The sequence below is a fragment of the Ctenopharyngodon idella genome, chromosome 6, assembly GCF_019924925.1.
Source record: "Ctenopharyngodon idella isolate HZGC_01 chromosome 6, HZGC01, whole genome shotgun sequence".
NCBI classification, from domain to species: Eukaryota; Metazoa; Chordata; class Actinopteri; order Cypriniformes; family Xenocyprididae; genus Ctenopharyngodon; species Ctenopharyngodon idella.
In genome coordinates, this window is record NC_067225.1 from 31,017,655 (window position 1) to 31,032,215 (window position 14,561).

General features: G+C 36.4%; 1 protein-coding gene across 2 annotated transcripts in view; it reads left to right on the forward strand.

Annotated features, from left to right (window-relative positions):
- Positions 1–14,561, forward strand: part of uba7 (ubiquitin-like modifier activating enzyme 7) — a 38,355-nt gene that overhangs the window by 11,800 nt on the left and 11,994 nt on the right. For both annotated transcript variants that reach the window (XM_051898170.1, XM_051898171.1), the window contains 4 exons: positions 430–628; positions 735–826; positions 4,229–4,321; positions 4,600–4,791. In XM_051898170.1, the coding sequence (XP_051754130.1) occupies positions 430–628; positions 735–826; positions 4,229–4,321; positions 4,600–4,791 (576 nt within the window). The remainder of the gene's footprint in view (positions 1–429; positions 629–734; positions 827–4,228; positions 4,322–4,599; positions 4,792–14,561) is intronic.

Genomic DNA, 14,561 nt, shown 5'->3' on the forward strand with positions numbered 1-14,561 from the left:
AAAAAAAAAAAAAAACTCCTAAATATTTTAATTAGGCTAGATATGCAAATGGTTCCACTCCATTATTCAGTGTTATGGCCCATTGTTTCCATTGTCTTCATTATTTATAAATGTTATCAGCATTTGGTAAGATTTGTTCTTCCCTAAAGGAATTCCTTTTTAACTCATCACAGTCAATTTGAATTCTGTGGTTTCAAATGTTAACCTGTTTTGGGAAGTGTTGTTTTTTGAATGCGCTACACACTTTTCTCTCATCATTTCCTGTTAACCACTGCAGTTCTGTTTCTCAGCACATGTGTTTGTGATCCATGGCAAGTTTTTCCACCCTTCAGCTCAAAATCAAACAAACACACAGTTTCACTTTAGATCTGCCAGCTATAATAAAAGTATTTTGATTTGAGATGATTACTGTTTTCTCTTGTTTTATAGACCACCCATATGGACTTCATTGTGGCAGCGGCCAATTTATATGGCCAGATCTATGGGATTACAGGCTCAAGAAATCGTGCTGACATTCAGAGCATTCTGCAGGAAGTAAAAGTGCCCGAGTTCACCCCTAAATCTAGTGTAAAGATAGCAGTGACCGACCAGCAGCTGAAAGAGGAAAATGAGGAGAGAAAAGAGGAAGGTGAGATTTTAGGCTTAATATGAAATTATACTATTATATATTATTTGAATAAGTCTGAAAAGAATATTAAAATATCTCTTTTAATATCACTCTCTGCATCTCTTAGACAAAGTCAAGCTGGAGATGTTAAAGGAGAAGCTGTCCAAACTCCAGCTGAAGGACCAAAACTTCCGGATGCATCCACAAGAGTTTGAGAAGGTACCGTGTTTGTCAAGTCAAGACCTATTTCTATAGCATTTTCACAATACAATAGGTGCGTCCCAATTCGCATACTTAATCTATGACGTTTTTAGTATAAATAGTGCAAGTAGTGTGTTCACTGAAAATTCCACATAGAAAAAGTACACTTTAAATACCTGGATGATGCACTTAATTAACAGAAAAAAATGAAGTGTGGGGTATTGGACACTTCATGCGCTCAACTGTCGCAGCTTTAAAGGATTAGTTCACGTCAGTATTAAATTTCCTGATAATTTACTCACCCCCATGTCATCCAAGATGTTTATGTCTTTCTTTTTTTTTAGTCTAAAAGAAATGAAGGTTTTTGAGGAAAACATTCCAGGATTTTTCTCCATATAGTGGACCTCAACGGGTTGAAGGTCCAATTTGCAGTTTCAGTGCAGCTTCAAAGGGCTCTACACGATCCCAGACGAGGAATAAGGGTCTTATCTAGTAAAAGTCATTTTCTAAAAAAAATAAAAATTAAATACTTTTTAACCACAAATGCTCGTCTTGCACTAGCTCTGCGATGCGCCACGCATTACATAATCATGTTGGAAAGGTCGCGTGACGTAGGCGGAAGTACCGATTACAAAGTGAACATGCAAAGACTAAGTCAAACGGCCTTTACAATGATGATTTTGAAGTTGGAGGAGAAAATGAGATGGAGTTTTTCACCCTACATTGGTACTTCCGCCTACGTCACGCAAGACCTTTCCAACATGAATACGTAATGCATGGCACATCGCAGAGCAGTGTAAAATGAGCATTTGTGGTTAAAAAGTATATACATTTTTTTTTTTTTTTTTAGAAAATGACTGATTGTTTCACTAGATAAGACCCTTATTCCTCATCTGCGATCGTGTAGAGCCCTTTGAAGCTGCACTGAAACTACAATTTGGACCTTCAACCCGTTGGTAACTGCTGAAGTCCACTATATGGAGAAAAAACCTGGAATGTTTCCCTCAAAAGCCTTAATTTCTTTTCAACTGAAGAAAGAAAGACATAAACATATTGCATGACAAATGACATCTGCAAATGTTTTTGTTTGACTTTACACTTAAAAGAAAACAATATAGGTTTGGAATGACAGTAAATGATGACAGTTTCTTTTTTGTGTGAATTATTCCTTTAGTGGCTTTAAACATAAAATTAGTCTGAAAAATTAGCGTGATAACTTTGGCATCCTCAGTAAACACACATTTGGTATGTGCACTGGGCCTGTCAGACATGTTGGCGTCCACTCTCAGGTAGGAGGTCTCAGTGAACCACAAAACTGGCCCTCAAACATCCAACCCCTACTGCAGTTTTCTTCGACCCTTAACCAGCTCCATCCATAACAGACAGGAGAAAACAGTTGTCCTTTTTGTTGAGACGGATCTTCTTGTGACATACTTCTCAAATAGAGGGCGTCCAACGGACAGAAAGGTCTTATGAAAAGCTTCGAATGCACACTGGTTTAGTCAGTGTCCGCTTTGTCGTTAGTGAGACTGCATGACACATGGGCTTCCTGGGCTTCCACACACATACAGTACATAGAGAGTGAATGGGCAGCAGTGTCCGAACAACATCTCAGTTGTGTTTTCTGTTAGGAAGAGGATTAGTCTCAGTCTATGTGTTTCTCTGCATGTATCTGTCTTTGGTTTTTACAATCTCTTCAGTCTTTAAATCACTCTTGGACTATCTATTCTCCATTTCTCTTTCTGTGGCTGCTTCTGTCTTTAGTCTTGTTTTCTTTGAAGATGAAAGCGTCCTGCTATCTGTTTGGAAATGTTCATATGGCAACAGTTAGGCTGTACCGCAGTTCCAAAAGTCTGAAACCACATAGAAAATCTGGGATTAAAATAAAGTTTTAGGATTTTAAAACAAAGAAAAGTTATCATGAAGAAGAAATATTTCAGCTTCTGCTCTATTTTCTAGGCTACTAATTAAATGTAAGTAAATGAGTGACATTGATCATGTGACTCTTTGAACCCTGTGACTATTTAACTCTTGTTGGAACATCTCAAACGATGCTGGATAAATTGATTGAGTGCTTCTATCATTAAAGTGAAAGAGAAAAATTAAAAAAATTAAGACATAAGAAATTCTAAATGTTTTTAATGCTTTAATGCAAAAATGTAATCAAATTATACAAATTTCTCTAGTGTTTTCAGACCTTTGGGCCCCACTGTTTGTATCGTATGTCCGTATGCATGTGCAAGTGTGTGTGCGCGATTTTAGCAATGACGCATTCTTTGCCAGATCAGATGTTTGGTTTTTCCAGTGGAATGTGTGTTTGGGGGATTCTGGTGGCATCAGGTTGCCAAATTATATACTGTGCTCAAACACCCCCGCAGTTACCCCCATCACACCCAATACTTGACAGGCTTTGTAGTGCTGCGGTGCCTGGGGCGTAAGCAGAGTGCCAAAACCTCATTCCTGCAATATCTAATATCACACCAAGTTCTTGAGTTGTGAATTATGCTTAATGGCTTATTTTTTAATTGCCACTAAGATCACTAAGTTTATGATTTGCAGATTAAAGCAGTTCTGGAACAATTATGGTCTGTTTTGTGGGACATCATGTGCAGTGTCACCTGAACATAAAGAGGGGAAATTATGTACGAATACAATAGGAGAATGGAAACTATAAATGTTTAAATATGACATGGTATGATATGACCTCTTTATCTAGTACCTGTTGTACCAAAGCGCGCGAACATACCTGTGGCCCGAACAGTTTTGTTCCTGTTTTTTAATGCTTCTTGTTTTTTATAAGTCTAAAAGATAACAATCAGCATCACACTTCAAACACAACAGGTCTTTTTCTCGTTGTTTTCGCCCTGTGGTAACAAATGAACAGATGGTTAGTAGGTGAAGATTTGCTGATGGACAAATCTAAGAGTGTTTTCCATAGTTGAAAGGAAATGAAAATGATACAACTTGTTTGAACTCTTCTATAAGTGAACACACTACACAAAAATATATATTTTTAATGAGTATTTTTGTATTTTCTTTTCACTAAAAATATCTAAACAGCCCTAAAACAAAATTAAATATGAAATAAATTGTATTTATAAAATAATATAATAAATAATATTAAGTAAATTTACCTAAAGCAAAATTGCAGATTATATTAAGGCTTGTTTTTGGAGAATATTTATTGAGGAACATTTTATAGAGTTTGTTTTTCTTTCCCCATTTGCAACATTTTTTTTTTGTTTGCATAAATGCGTAAAAGCAAGAAAAACAATTAGCACAGTCTCCAAAGATGGCATTTAATGCATGCATACACAGAAAAACAAGATTGAATGCAAGAATGTCGCTTATGTGTCAGTGCTTGTAATAATGAAATTGTTTATACATTACCGTATGCTCTTTTTTATTCTTGTGTTCCAGGATGATGACAGTAATTTCCACATGGACTATATAGTTGCAACATCCAACCTGAGGGCAGAGAACTATGTTATACCAACAGCCGACCGCCACAAGGTGAATGACTATTGTTTTTGTCAAAAAACTCTGCTGTGTTTTTGTTTGTGAGACAAGGTCTAAAGTGATCAACATTCCCCTCTGGGAATATGTGTCCTCAATTTCGGTACATATACAGAACACCCAGAGGAAAGACCTTTTCATTCTGCTAACTAGACCATAGAGTTCCAGACTTGTTTGCCTGATTTGCGCCCATAAACATGTATTTGTAATTCACAAACTGTGCAAAGTGTCTACAAACGTACATATATATAACACCTCCTTTTTCTCATCTGCAGAGCAAGTTAATTGCTGGCCGCATCATTCCAGCAATCGCCACGACAACAGCTGCGATCGCCGGACTGATGTGTTTGGAGCTCTATAAGCTTGTCCAGGGTCACCGGAAAATCACATCCTACCGCAACGCATATGTAAACTTGGCCACCCAATACTTTGTCCTCTCACAGCCTTGTGTGGCCCCAACATTTATTGTAAGTGACAAAGCTACTCACTTTGCATCACCATCTAACATTTGACTGTTTATAGCTTTTTGTCTTAATTAATTAATAACAAACACAGAGCGGTAGAAGTAGCTGTTAGCTGTTGAATACAGCATATCATAATGGTTGTATGTGTATTAGGGCTGCCCCCTAATAGTCCACTAACTGTTAGTTGATGAAAAGAGGCTTAGTCGACCAAAATTGGTATTAGTCGGTTAGTCGCAGAAAAAAAACCTCCACAGGAAGTGGCGAAATCACACAGTCTGTGATGGACAGTTCGATAAAGGCAGGAAATCAAAACATTCACCTCATTCATTGACCTCAAATATGGCTTATCACTTGAAACATGCAAGTAGTAGCAACTTTACAAGTCCGCTCACTCTAATGTTAACCTAGGTAAATGTGTGCTATTATTTGGCACATATCCAAGTGTTTGTGTGGAGAGCACGCTTACTGCATGACATGGAGGCGCTGGTGCGATCACTTGCATTTAACTTAAAATACTCTGTCATTTTTGGTCATACAGATAAGAATAAGCTAACATTTGAAACTGTAAATGGTTTGCTTTTATTTCTGTAAACTCACAATAACAACAAAACGTTGTGCTTTTGAAAAATAATGAAAACAAACAGGCCGTATCGCTCTCAGTGAACTTGAACGCGTCACAAAAATGAACAGAAACTCAGGATATACTTGCCTCACAGACATGTGAAATATATCTATGGAAAGCTTGAAATGTCTAATTTTAAATGAACTGATTCAAATCTAAAACAAATATTTTTAGGTTATATAATTTATATGAAATGTGCATATAGGCGCGTCCACTACTGTGTAGATGACGAGTCAGCATCGTCGACTTCATCTCTGCAGCCGAAAACACACAAAACACTAGTTTGTCTAAATATTTTAATACTTTATCGATAGTCTCCTTGCTGGTTTTTCATGACACATTCATAATCATTACGTTTGCCGGTGTGCTGCTGCAAGCTTTATGTGTGCGTTTGAGCGCTGATTAGGCTATGTATTATATATATAGGCGATTAAAAGCTCATTATTACTATGTATATGGTTTATTAATATTACCACACGATTAGTCGACTAATCATTTAAATAAACGACTACGAGTCAGCTAAAAAAATCTTTAGTCGAGGGCAGCCCAAATGTGTATTGACTATAGGTCTGTATTGGCCATCCATTTCTAACATAATAGTGTTACATAATAGTGCTAACATAATAATAAATATTAAATTGAATATTAAAACATTAAATATTAATTAAAATATGAATCTAGTTCCTTTTAATAAAGCAATCCTTTTAATTGTAATAAGAATTTAGAGCTAGATTTATCTGTTTTATTATTACAGTGTTTTTACGCGTACTAGTTAAAAGACTTCTGGTCCCAATAATGTGCAGTGAATAAAAGGGAATGTTTCTTGAGGTTGAGTTCTGTTATGGGGGCTGGGGGTGATGGCTGGGGTGAAAGGGTACAGCATCAGTCTTCTGTCTGGGTCTAGATCACTGCAGGCTTTAGTCAACTTATTTTCATCCTTAGGGGCTTAAACCACTTAGTAACTGTACACTCACCCCCGCAGACCCCTCACCTGCCGTCCTGGTGAGTTTGCTCAGTTTAGGGGACTTCCACTTTCAAAGGGAACGCATTCAGATTTAGACAACAGAATTTTCAGACAGACACGTGCATGTATTAAAGCAGCAATCCCTCAATCCCTCAACAATCCCTCAATCCCTCCCTCTTTTGAGGGAAGCAGCAATACCTCAAAAGATTTGCATGCAAAATCTGGTGTTTGTGTTTTAGCTGGTGTGTTTATGGATTTATAACTGTGATCATCAAAAACATGGTCCAAGATTTGTGCAGAGATACTTCAGATGAGGTAATGCAACCCCAGACATGGCCATCCACACATGGGGGGAGTGTTGTTTCTACCAACATGTGCAGGGTCAGAGTTGAGGGTAATTTTCACCCAAGGGGACAAGCGGTGAGCTGGGCTTTGAAACACACAAGCTCAGGTTACTAGTGTGATGTCACCATTTTCTGGAGTGTCCGGGCTGCTTCTTTTCTTAAAACACTCAGCAGACACACGCTGTTTGGATTACAAGAATATGCAGTGGTCTCGAAAAGTATTTGGACACTGAAGTCACACAAATATATGACTATCATTGCATTAAATAACCTCCTCAAGTTCACACAGGTGTCCCAGTAGAGGATCCACAGGTGTAGTTCATCACATTAACTAACAAGTTCCACTAACTTTTACAACCACAAAATGTCACAATGATTTTTGTCTTTAGTTTGAAGAGCATGTCTATTGTTTTATCATTTAAAACCTAACAAGCACTTCTTTTTTTTTTCAAAAGTTTGGGGTCAGTTACAAAAAAGTCTCTACATTTATTTGATCAAAGATATGGTAAAAACAGTAAAATTGTGAAATAATATCTTTTTTCTATTGTAATATATTTTAAAATGTAATTTATTCCTGTGATGGCAAAGCTGAATTTTCAGCATCATTAATCCAGTCTTCAGTGCCACATGATCCTTCTTAAATTATTCTTATATGCTGATTTGCTTAATATTTTTGTGGAAACAGTGATACATTTTTTACTGTCTTTACTGTCACTTTTGATCAATTTAATGCATCCTTGCTGAATAAACATTCATTAAAAAAAACAACAGCAACATTTGAACAGTAGTCAATATTTTGCTTAAAGTATGGATGTGCTATCTTAATTTTAAGTGTCGAAAATACTGGTGTCTAGAAGTTTAAACTTTCAGCTTTTCCATTATCTTCCCTTTCACTTTTTCCATCCTTTTTGTTTTGTTTGCATACCTTTTTTATATGACTGGCACAGTTAGTCTTTCCACGTCCAGGACGTGCAGAAAAGTTTCCACACATGGGACGAGTCAAGAGCATGCTTTATTTTGTAATACTGATACTGTCTGAATGCAGTCACATGGCGGAAAACAAATTATTGAGTCAATTAGTTAACATTTCCATTTTTTAAAACCGTTGTTTAGACTGTGTTAGTGATACGGTGGCTGCCATCTGGGGCTTTGTCAGCTGTCAGTGTATTAAATTGAGCTGTGGAAATATCTATTAGTCTCTTTTCCAACATGTGGCTTCCAATTGGAACTTTTTATGGATTTAGAAGAAAAACAACAGAGAGACACTTTTCAGATGGATCAGAAATGCATAACAGTCAGTTGCTTGCTAAAACTAACATTTAAATCACCACAAACATACAAATTATGGAAATTTGACAGGTCACACATACAAGAGGGTTCTTCTGAGAGTCTAAGAAAATCTAGTCTGAGCAAGACGGATATGCTTGTAGGTTCCTGTTTTCTACCAAGGACATCCTCTTTAAGAGTCTCCACTATTTTTACACTCAAGACAGTTTCAGAGAACTCATTTATCAATCTTTTTGTCATGAGAAGGACTCGGATTAGTGTTGCAGACCTATCTTTTATAAAATTAATATACAGTACTCACAATAGCAGTTGTGCAAAGCACATATAATAATTTAAATAAGTCCATATTTATTGTGGATAACTGTCCATGTAGCCCAGTTCTGCTGGCTGTAGTGCATCAATATTTTACCATGGCATTTTTGCTTTCCGGCATTCTATGTGCAGTTTTACCATGTCAATTGTGCCTTCATCAGAAATGAGACTAGAAAGTGCTCTGCCTGGGGTTATTGCTGTGGCATGCTTCAGGTCCTTATTAGCAGCTTCTCAAGGCAGTTTATGAGACTGTGTCTGCCGTAACCCTGAAGAAAAGACCAGCATGTGTTTTCTTTTAGATGCTGGCCATCAGCATGGGATGCTGGTGTGCTTGTGTCTCCACTGATCACTTTTGTGAGTCTGCTTCCTCTGAAGGTTCTTGCCCTCCACTTGCTAAACACCTTTTTTTGTCCTTGCCACATTTGCCTTTTACTTGCTTAATGGGACTTTAAGAGCACTATACAAATAAAAAGGACTTTATAGGATTTTATAGGTTTCATTTTAAGGTTTTGTATAGATTTCATCATTGATAGCGAATCCACTTAGATCTGGGTTTTTTAATTATTTTTTTTTTGTTGTTTTCATGTAGATTTTTTCCATGTCATTCTATTCTGTGGGTTTTACTTAATATTTCCCTTTGTCGAGTGATGAACCATAATGGACAGATTATTGCCGTAGTGGTATTTTGCTATCCATCTTCGCTTAATCTAAAAGTGATTTGGTACTTGATCTAAATACCTCTCTAGGGTGCAGGTGTGAAGAGAGGAATATGAGATGTGCTTTTAAATGCAACAGTCATGGTTAAAAGAAGAGCAAAATACGATGCAACAACCAAAGATGTTCATCTGGCGCATGTCTACATAGACTAACAATTTTAGTCTTGCACTTTCTACCACACTTACATAATGTATTAATTGTGTCTGCTGGTCTTGCAGACCAAATGAGATCATAAGCTACAGTATGAGGTGAGAGCATTTATTTGGATATGACCTGTGTGCCACCTTATTTGGCCATTTATGAATTACGACTGGCTGGAAAGAGAGAGAACGAAAGAGGAAAAGAGTGAGGAGGCAGAAAGAGAACCATGCAGTAATGACAGCTATTTCCTGCCATCGCAGGAAACTCCTCTATTAAAACCAGATTTTCTTGAGCTCCAATGAGACTGCCTTTTTATTCCTTTAATCATTCACAGCTTCTTAAAGAGAGACCAAGTAAGAAAGAAGGGGGCTGTGGGGAGAAATGGAGATTTCAAAGCCCATCTGCTCAACCCCAAAGCTTCTCCCCTTTTCTTTGTTCTCAAGCATTCCCTTTATGAAGGAGTTTCAAAACTTTACTTGTTCATTCACTCCTTTTCTTTCTGTGTTTACTGTAGAGCGCACATACTTGCAACATCAGCACATACAATAGAGCTGAGCTGTGTCATCAGCGAGCATTTGGTTTTAGTTAAAGCTTTCTCTAGTTAACGATGCACAAACACACCGTTCTAACCTCTTCACATGATGATGTCTTGATGAAGTGTTAATGTGTTGCATGTATGTTTAATGTATTGCAAAATACAGAATTTAAAGATAAGGATTTAGTATGAAATAGCACTAAATCTGTTTAGTAAATCTGGCCCTATATGTTTCTTGAGCAGCAAATCAACATATTAGAATGATTTCTGAAGGATCATGTGACACTGAAGACTGGAGTAATGATGCTGAAAATTCTGCTTTGCACCACAGGAATAAAGTACATTTTAAAATATATTCAAATAGAAAACAGTTGTTCTACATTGTAATAATATTTCACAAGATTACTGTTTTTACTGTATTTTTGATCCAAACAAATGCAGCCTTGGTGAACATAAGAGACTTCTTTCAAAAACATTAAATTTACCAACTTTTCAATTGAAACGATAGGTTCAAAATTGTAGTGGGCAATGATTGATCAGGCTTGTGCAGTGTTGTGCCTTTCTGTTGACAAACTCTAGTGTTCTCCTACTAAGTAAGAGTCATAATTAAAATTGTTTAGAGTATCGCCATCAGTATTTGAGCTTTGATCTTTGGCCACTTTGCTCTTTATTTTTTCTACTTTTCTGATCTTCAAAACTTTTCTTTTTATTACAATCGTATGGCTGAGTGAATACAAAAAAAAATCCTTCTGGTTTTCATTAAAATAAAATGGTAATTTTTCATTGGCATGCACCAGAATGATTGCCAAAAAATGTGTGTGGCCGTCTCAAGTAATTGCTTTAGAAGTAACAGCGTACTGCATACTTTCCATATGTCAGCATGGTGAAGTCATTAAGCTATACTTCATATGGCACATATAGTAGAGTCATGCATTGTGTCATGGCCTGCCATCACAAGACCACACCAAGAGGGTTAAATCATATGAACTATTCCTGGTGGAAAGAAATTGATGGATAGCAGTTATTTCATTTTCAAGCTATTATTGTGGTATCAGCTATTTCACCCATAGCCAGTTAAATGTTTTTCTCTGTCAATCTCTTTCTGTTTAAGTGAGTGGTTCTTGACCAGAAAAAGCTGCAAAGAGGACCAGACATTATGACAAAATACACCCATCGCTAGTGATCCCAATAGTCTTCGAGTTGTTTGACTCTGAACTCTTTCTCTCAGCAGTGATTTTCAGTTGGTAGTTGGGATCAATCAGACCACAGGCCGTGTTATTTTCATTACCCGCAGTGTTGAGTACAGGAAAGAGGAGCTTTCCCATAATTCTCCCTCCATCTGCAGCAGTGGTTCTGGAATCAGGCTTTAAATTAGATGGGAAAGTTCTGGTTTGTATTAGCTAATCTTAAACTAAAAAACCATGTGTGTGTACCTGATGGAAAAAGCTGAGAGAATACTTGCAATGTGCAGACCACTTATAACATCATTAGATTGATCATGAAATTAATGTATAATCCTTGTCCAGTTTATATGTTTTAGAGATCCCAAGCAATATAGAGTATGGTACAATTTATTGACTGAAATCTATTCTTTAGAATAGCATGCACTGATAAATAATGTACAATAAGCCCAGGAATGTATATTAAGAAAGTAAATAGGGAATGTGTACACAACATCCCCAATTATATGTTTTTAGGTCTACTTAATTAATATTCAGTTAGAAAGTCCAGACTGTTTTGTTGCAGGGTGGCATGATTTTTGTGTTATAAGTAGAATTTGGTGATAATGTGTTATGAGGGGAAAGTAAACAACATGTTTAGTTTACTGCAATTTGTATTTGTGTCTATGATGTTCATCAACATGAATGCAATACAGTGCCATTTGATGAACATAGAGGAATGTGCCTGTAAAACGAATCGACACATGAAAACACTTATTTAATTAAGATGTTTTCCATGCAAACATATCCCCCAGGAACCCAAGCTCGACCATAAAAGCCACAGCATGCTTAATTGGCAGGGCTAGTCTGTGAAAACAACAGAACTTAGGTCAATATCACACTTTTCACCAGCTTGAAGGTAAATAATAATGATATCATCAATAAGTCCTGCCAAAATATGGTTTCCATTACTTTAAGTCTTTAAAATAATTTAACCAACTTCATTTTTTTAAGTTGAGATTCAACTCAGTTTTTTTAGTCAGTGTAATATAACAAACTAGACTTAAGTTTTTAAGTTGAAATAGGTGGATTTTTTTTTGTTTTTTGTTTTTGTTTTTTTGCAGTGACGTGATATGCTCAGACTGCAATGAAATATATGGAATATATATTTCAAAAGTGCTGCTCAGTACATGAAATGTGAATCTACCAACACTTGCATCATGTTTTCGAGAATAAATGTGAGCGGTTGGTTGGTTTCTTGGATGGTTTGGAGCATTGGCTTGGCATACTCCATAATAACAGATTCTGTAGTAAAACTCTGGCTTTTACATTCATTCCTACATGGCAAATATTTCAAGCTACTGAGTGCTCTGTTACTCTAGCTAGGCCGTATACCATGTAAAAAGACACCCAAGAGTATAAATCTGACCTCATCAGAGCCTCAGTACTGTATTTCTGACTTTTTGTGATATTTGTCCACTTTTTTTTTTTATTTACAAAAGTGAATGACTGCCTACTCATGTGACATCATCATTGATCACTATCATTGATAATCATTATCACTAGTGATCATTGGAAAAGCATTTGAGACCCGTTTGAGTCCCTCAGTTGTCCTCAGTGTGAAAAGATGGATCTCAAAATCATACTGTCACTGGAAAGGGTTCAAATATGCAAAAAATCCTTGAAAACTGAAGAATCTGCAGGACCTGGAGGATTTTTCTGAAGAACAGCCATCACAAAACAAAAAAACAGTAGTCTATATCATCCAGGTAACCACACACAGTATTAAGAACCAATGGTTCACAAACTGAACGGGGTTATTTTAATAAATTCAGCTATTTTTTTGTCTTGTGGACTATATGTAAACATCTTTTATGTAAAATATCTAAATCTAAATAAAAAATAACATGCATTTTGTAGGATCTCTCTTATTTTGTTAAAATTATTCACATTTTCACAGATTCTGCAAGGGTTCCCATACTTTTTCATGCAACTGTAAATGAAAAGACATTATCTCAAAAAATAATCAGCTGAGGAAATGAAGAGTGTTTCCTTGCTGTGCAAATTTACTCTAATTTCATCAGATAACTGGAATTCTTTGGAATGCTCTGGAATGTGTTGTATTGTTCATGAAATTAAGTCTTTGTCCAGTTGATGTATTTTAGAGATCCCGAGCAATATATGGTATACTTTATTGACTTTATTTATAAGATAAATATTTTTCTTTAGAATAACATTTACTGCTTTATAATGCACAATAAGACCAGGAATGTGTATTAAGAAAGTAAACAGGAGGTGTGTCCACAACATCCTCAATTATGTTTTTTTTATTTTTAGGTCTGTTTAATCAACAGATTCAATTAGAGTTTGAAGTCCAGACTGTTTTGTTGCAGGGCGGCATGATCTTTGTGCTATCAGTAGAATTTGGTGATAATGCTATATGAGCGGAAAATAAACAGTGCGTTTAGTGATAATGGAATTCTTTAGAATTCTCTGGATGATTTATTTTATGTTATTTTATTTTATTTTATTTTTTCAAGAGTATGAACTCCAGGTTTCCAGAAAGCATGTTTCACATATTGTTAAGAGCTGCATGTGTTTTAGTGGCACTCGATCTGACTGCCAGCTCACATAAATATGTATTCAAGGCAGCTGCTACCTCTCACAAATGGATTAGACCATGTGTTGCTTCATTTGCTATTCATTCCTAGTTCTCAACCTATGTTCTCAACCCATGCATATATAGAGAACAGCTGGAAAGATCACATCATGTTAATTTCGGAACTTGGGAAGTGTTATTTCTCACTGTCTGTGTACGTATTTAAACAGAGTCTCCTCATAAACAAAGCGTCAACAGCATGGAAAGCAGAACTGTAACTTGTGAGAGAGGGGAACAGAATTTAACTGTGCTTAGTTTCTGTGCCATTACTCTTGTTCCTATTTTTAATATATCACAAAATATCTGTGTCAGATACAAAAGTCATGAATCCACGTAAACAAACAAATGTTTTGATCAGGATTGTATTTCATTGACCTTTGCATTGCACTTGTGGTACTCTTTGTTAATGTGAGCATCTGCCCTGCAAAAATGGCAGAAGTCTTCCCAAAACAAAAATGCAAGGCAGCTGGATTTTTTATTGTTTAATCTTGACATACAAACCATATCAACGTCATTCTATTAGCCTTAGGCATGAAAGCTGCCAGCAAGCTGCAGAAAAGCTGCAGAAAAGTCCCTGCTGAACCTTGAGCTGTCCGCATGAATCCAGACACCTCCAGGCCTCACCATTTCCTGTCTGTTTGTCTGCCCTCCTTTCCATCTTCAGCTTTCACTCAGCCATGCCAGCTGAGGGCAAACATTCGCACCATTTTGTGTAATTATGGCCTCCGTGCCATTTAAAGTAATTTCTTTGGTATGCATTATGAGTTGTTCCCTTTGCTTGCAGTTGTGTTGTCATAACGCTTTGTGACATAAAATTTGGGTAACACTTTAGTTTAGTGTCCAATTCTCACTGTTGACTAGTTGCTTATTAGCATATTATAAGGATATTGACTGTTTATTAGTACTTATAAAGCACATATTAATGCTGCATTACCATATTGTACATCACTTAATCCTACCCAATACCTAAACTTAACAACTACCTTACTAACTATCAATAAGCAGTAATTAGGAATTTATTGAGGCTAAAGT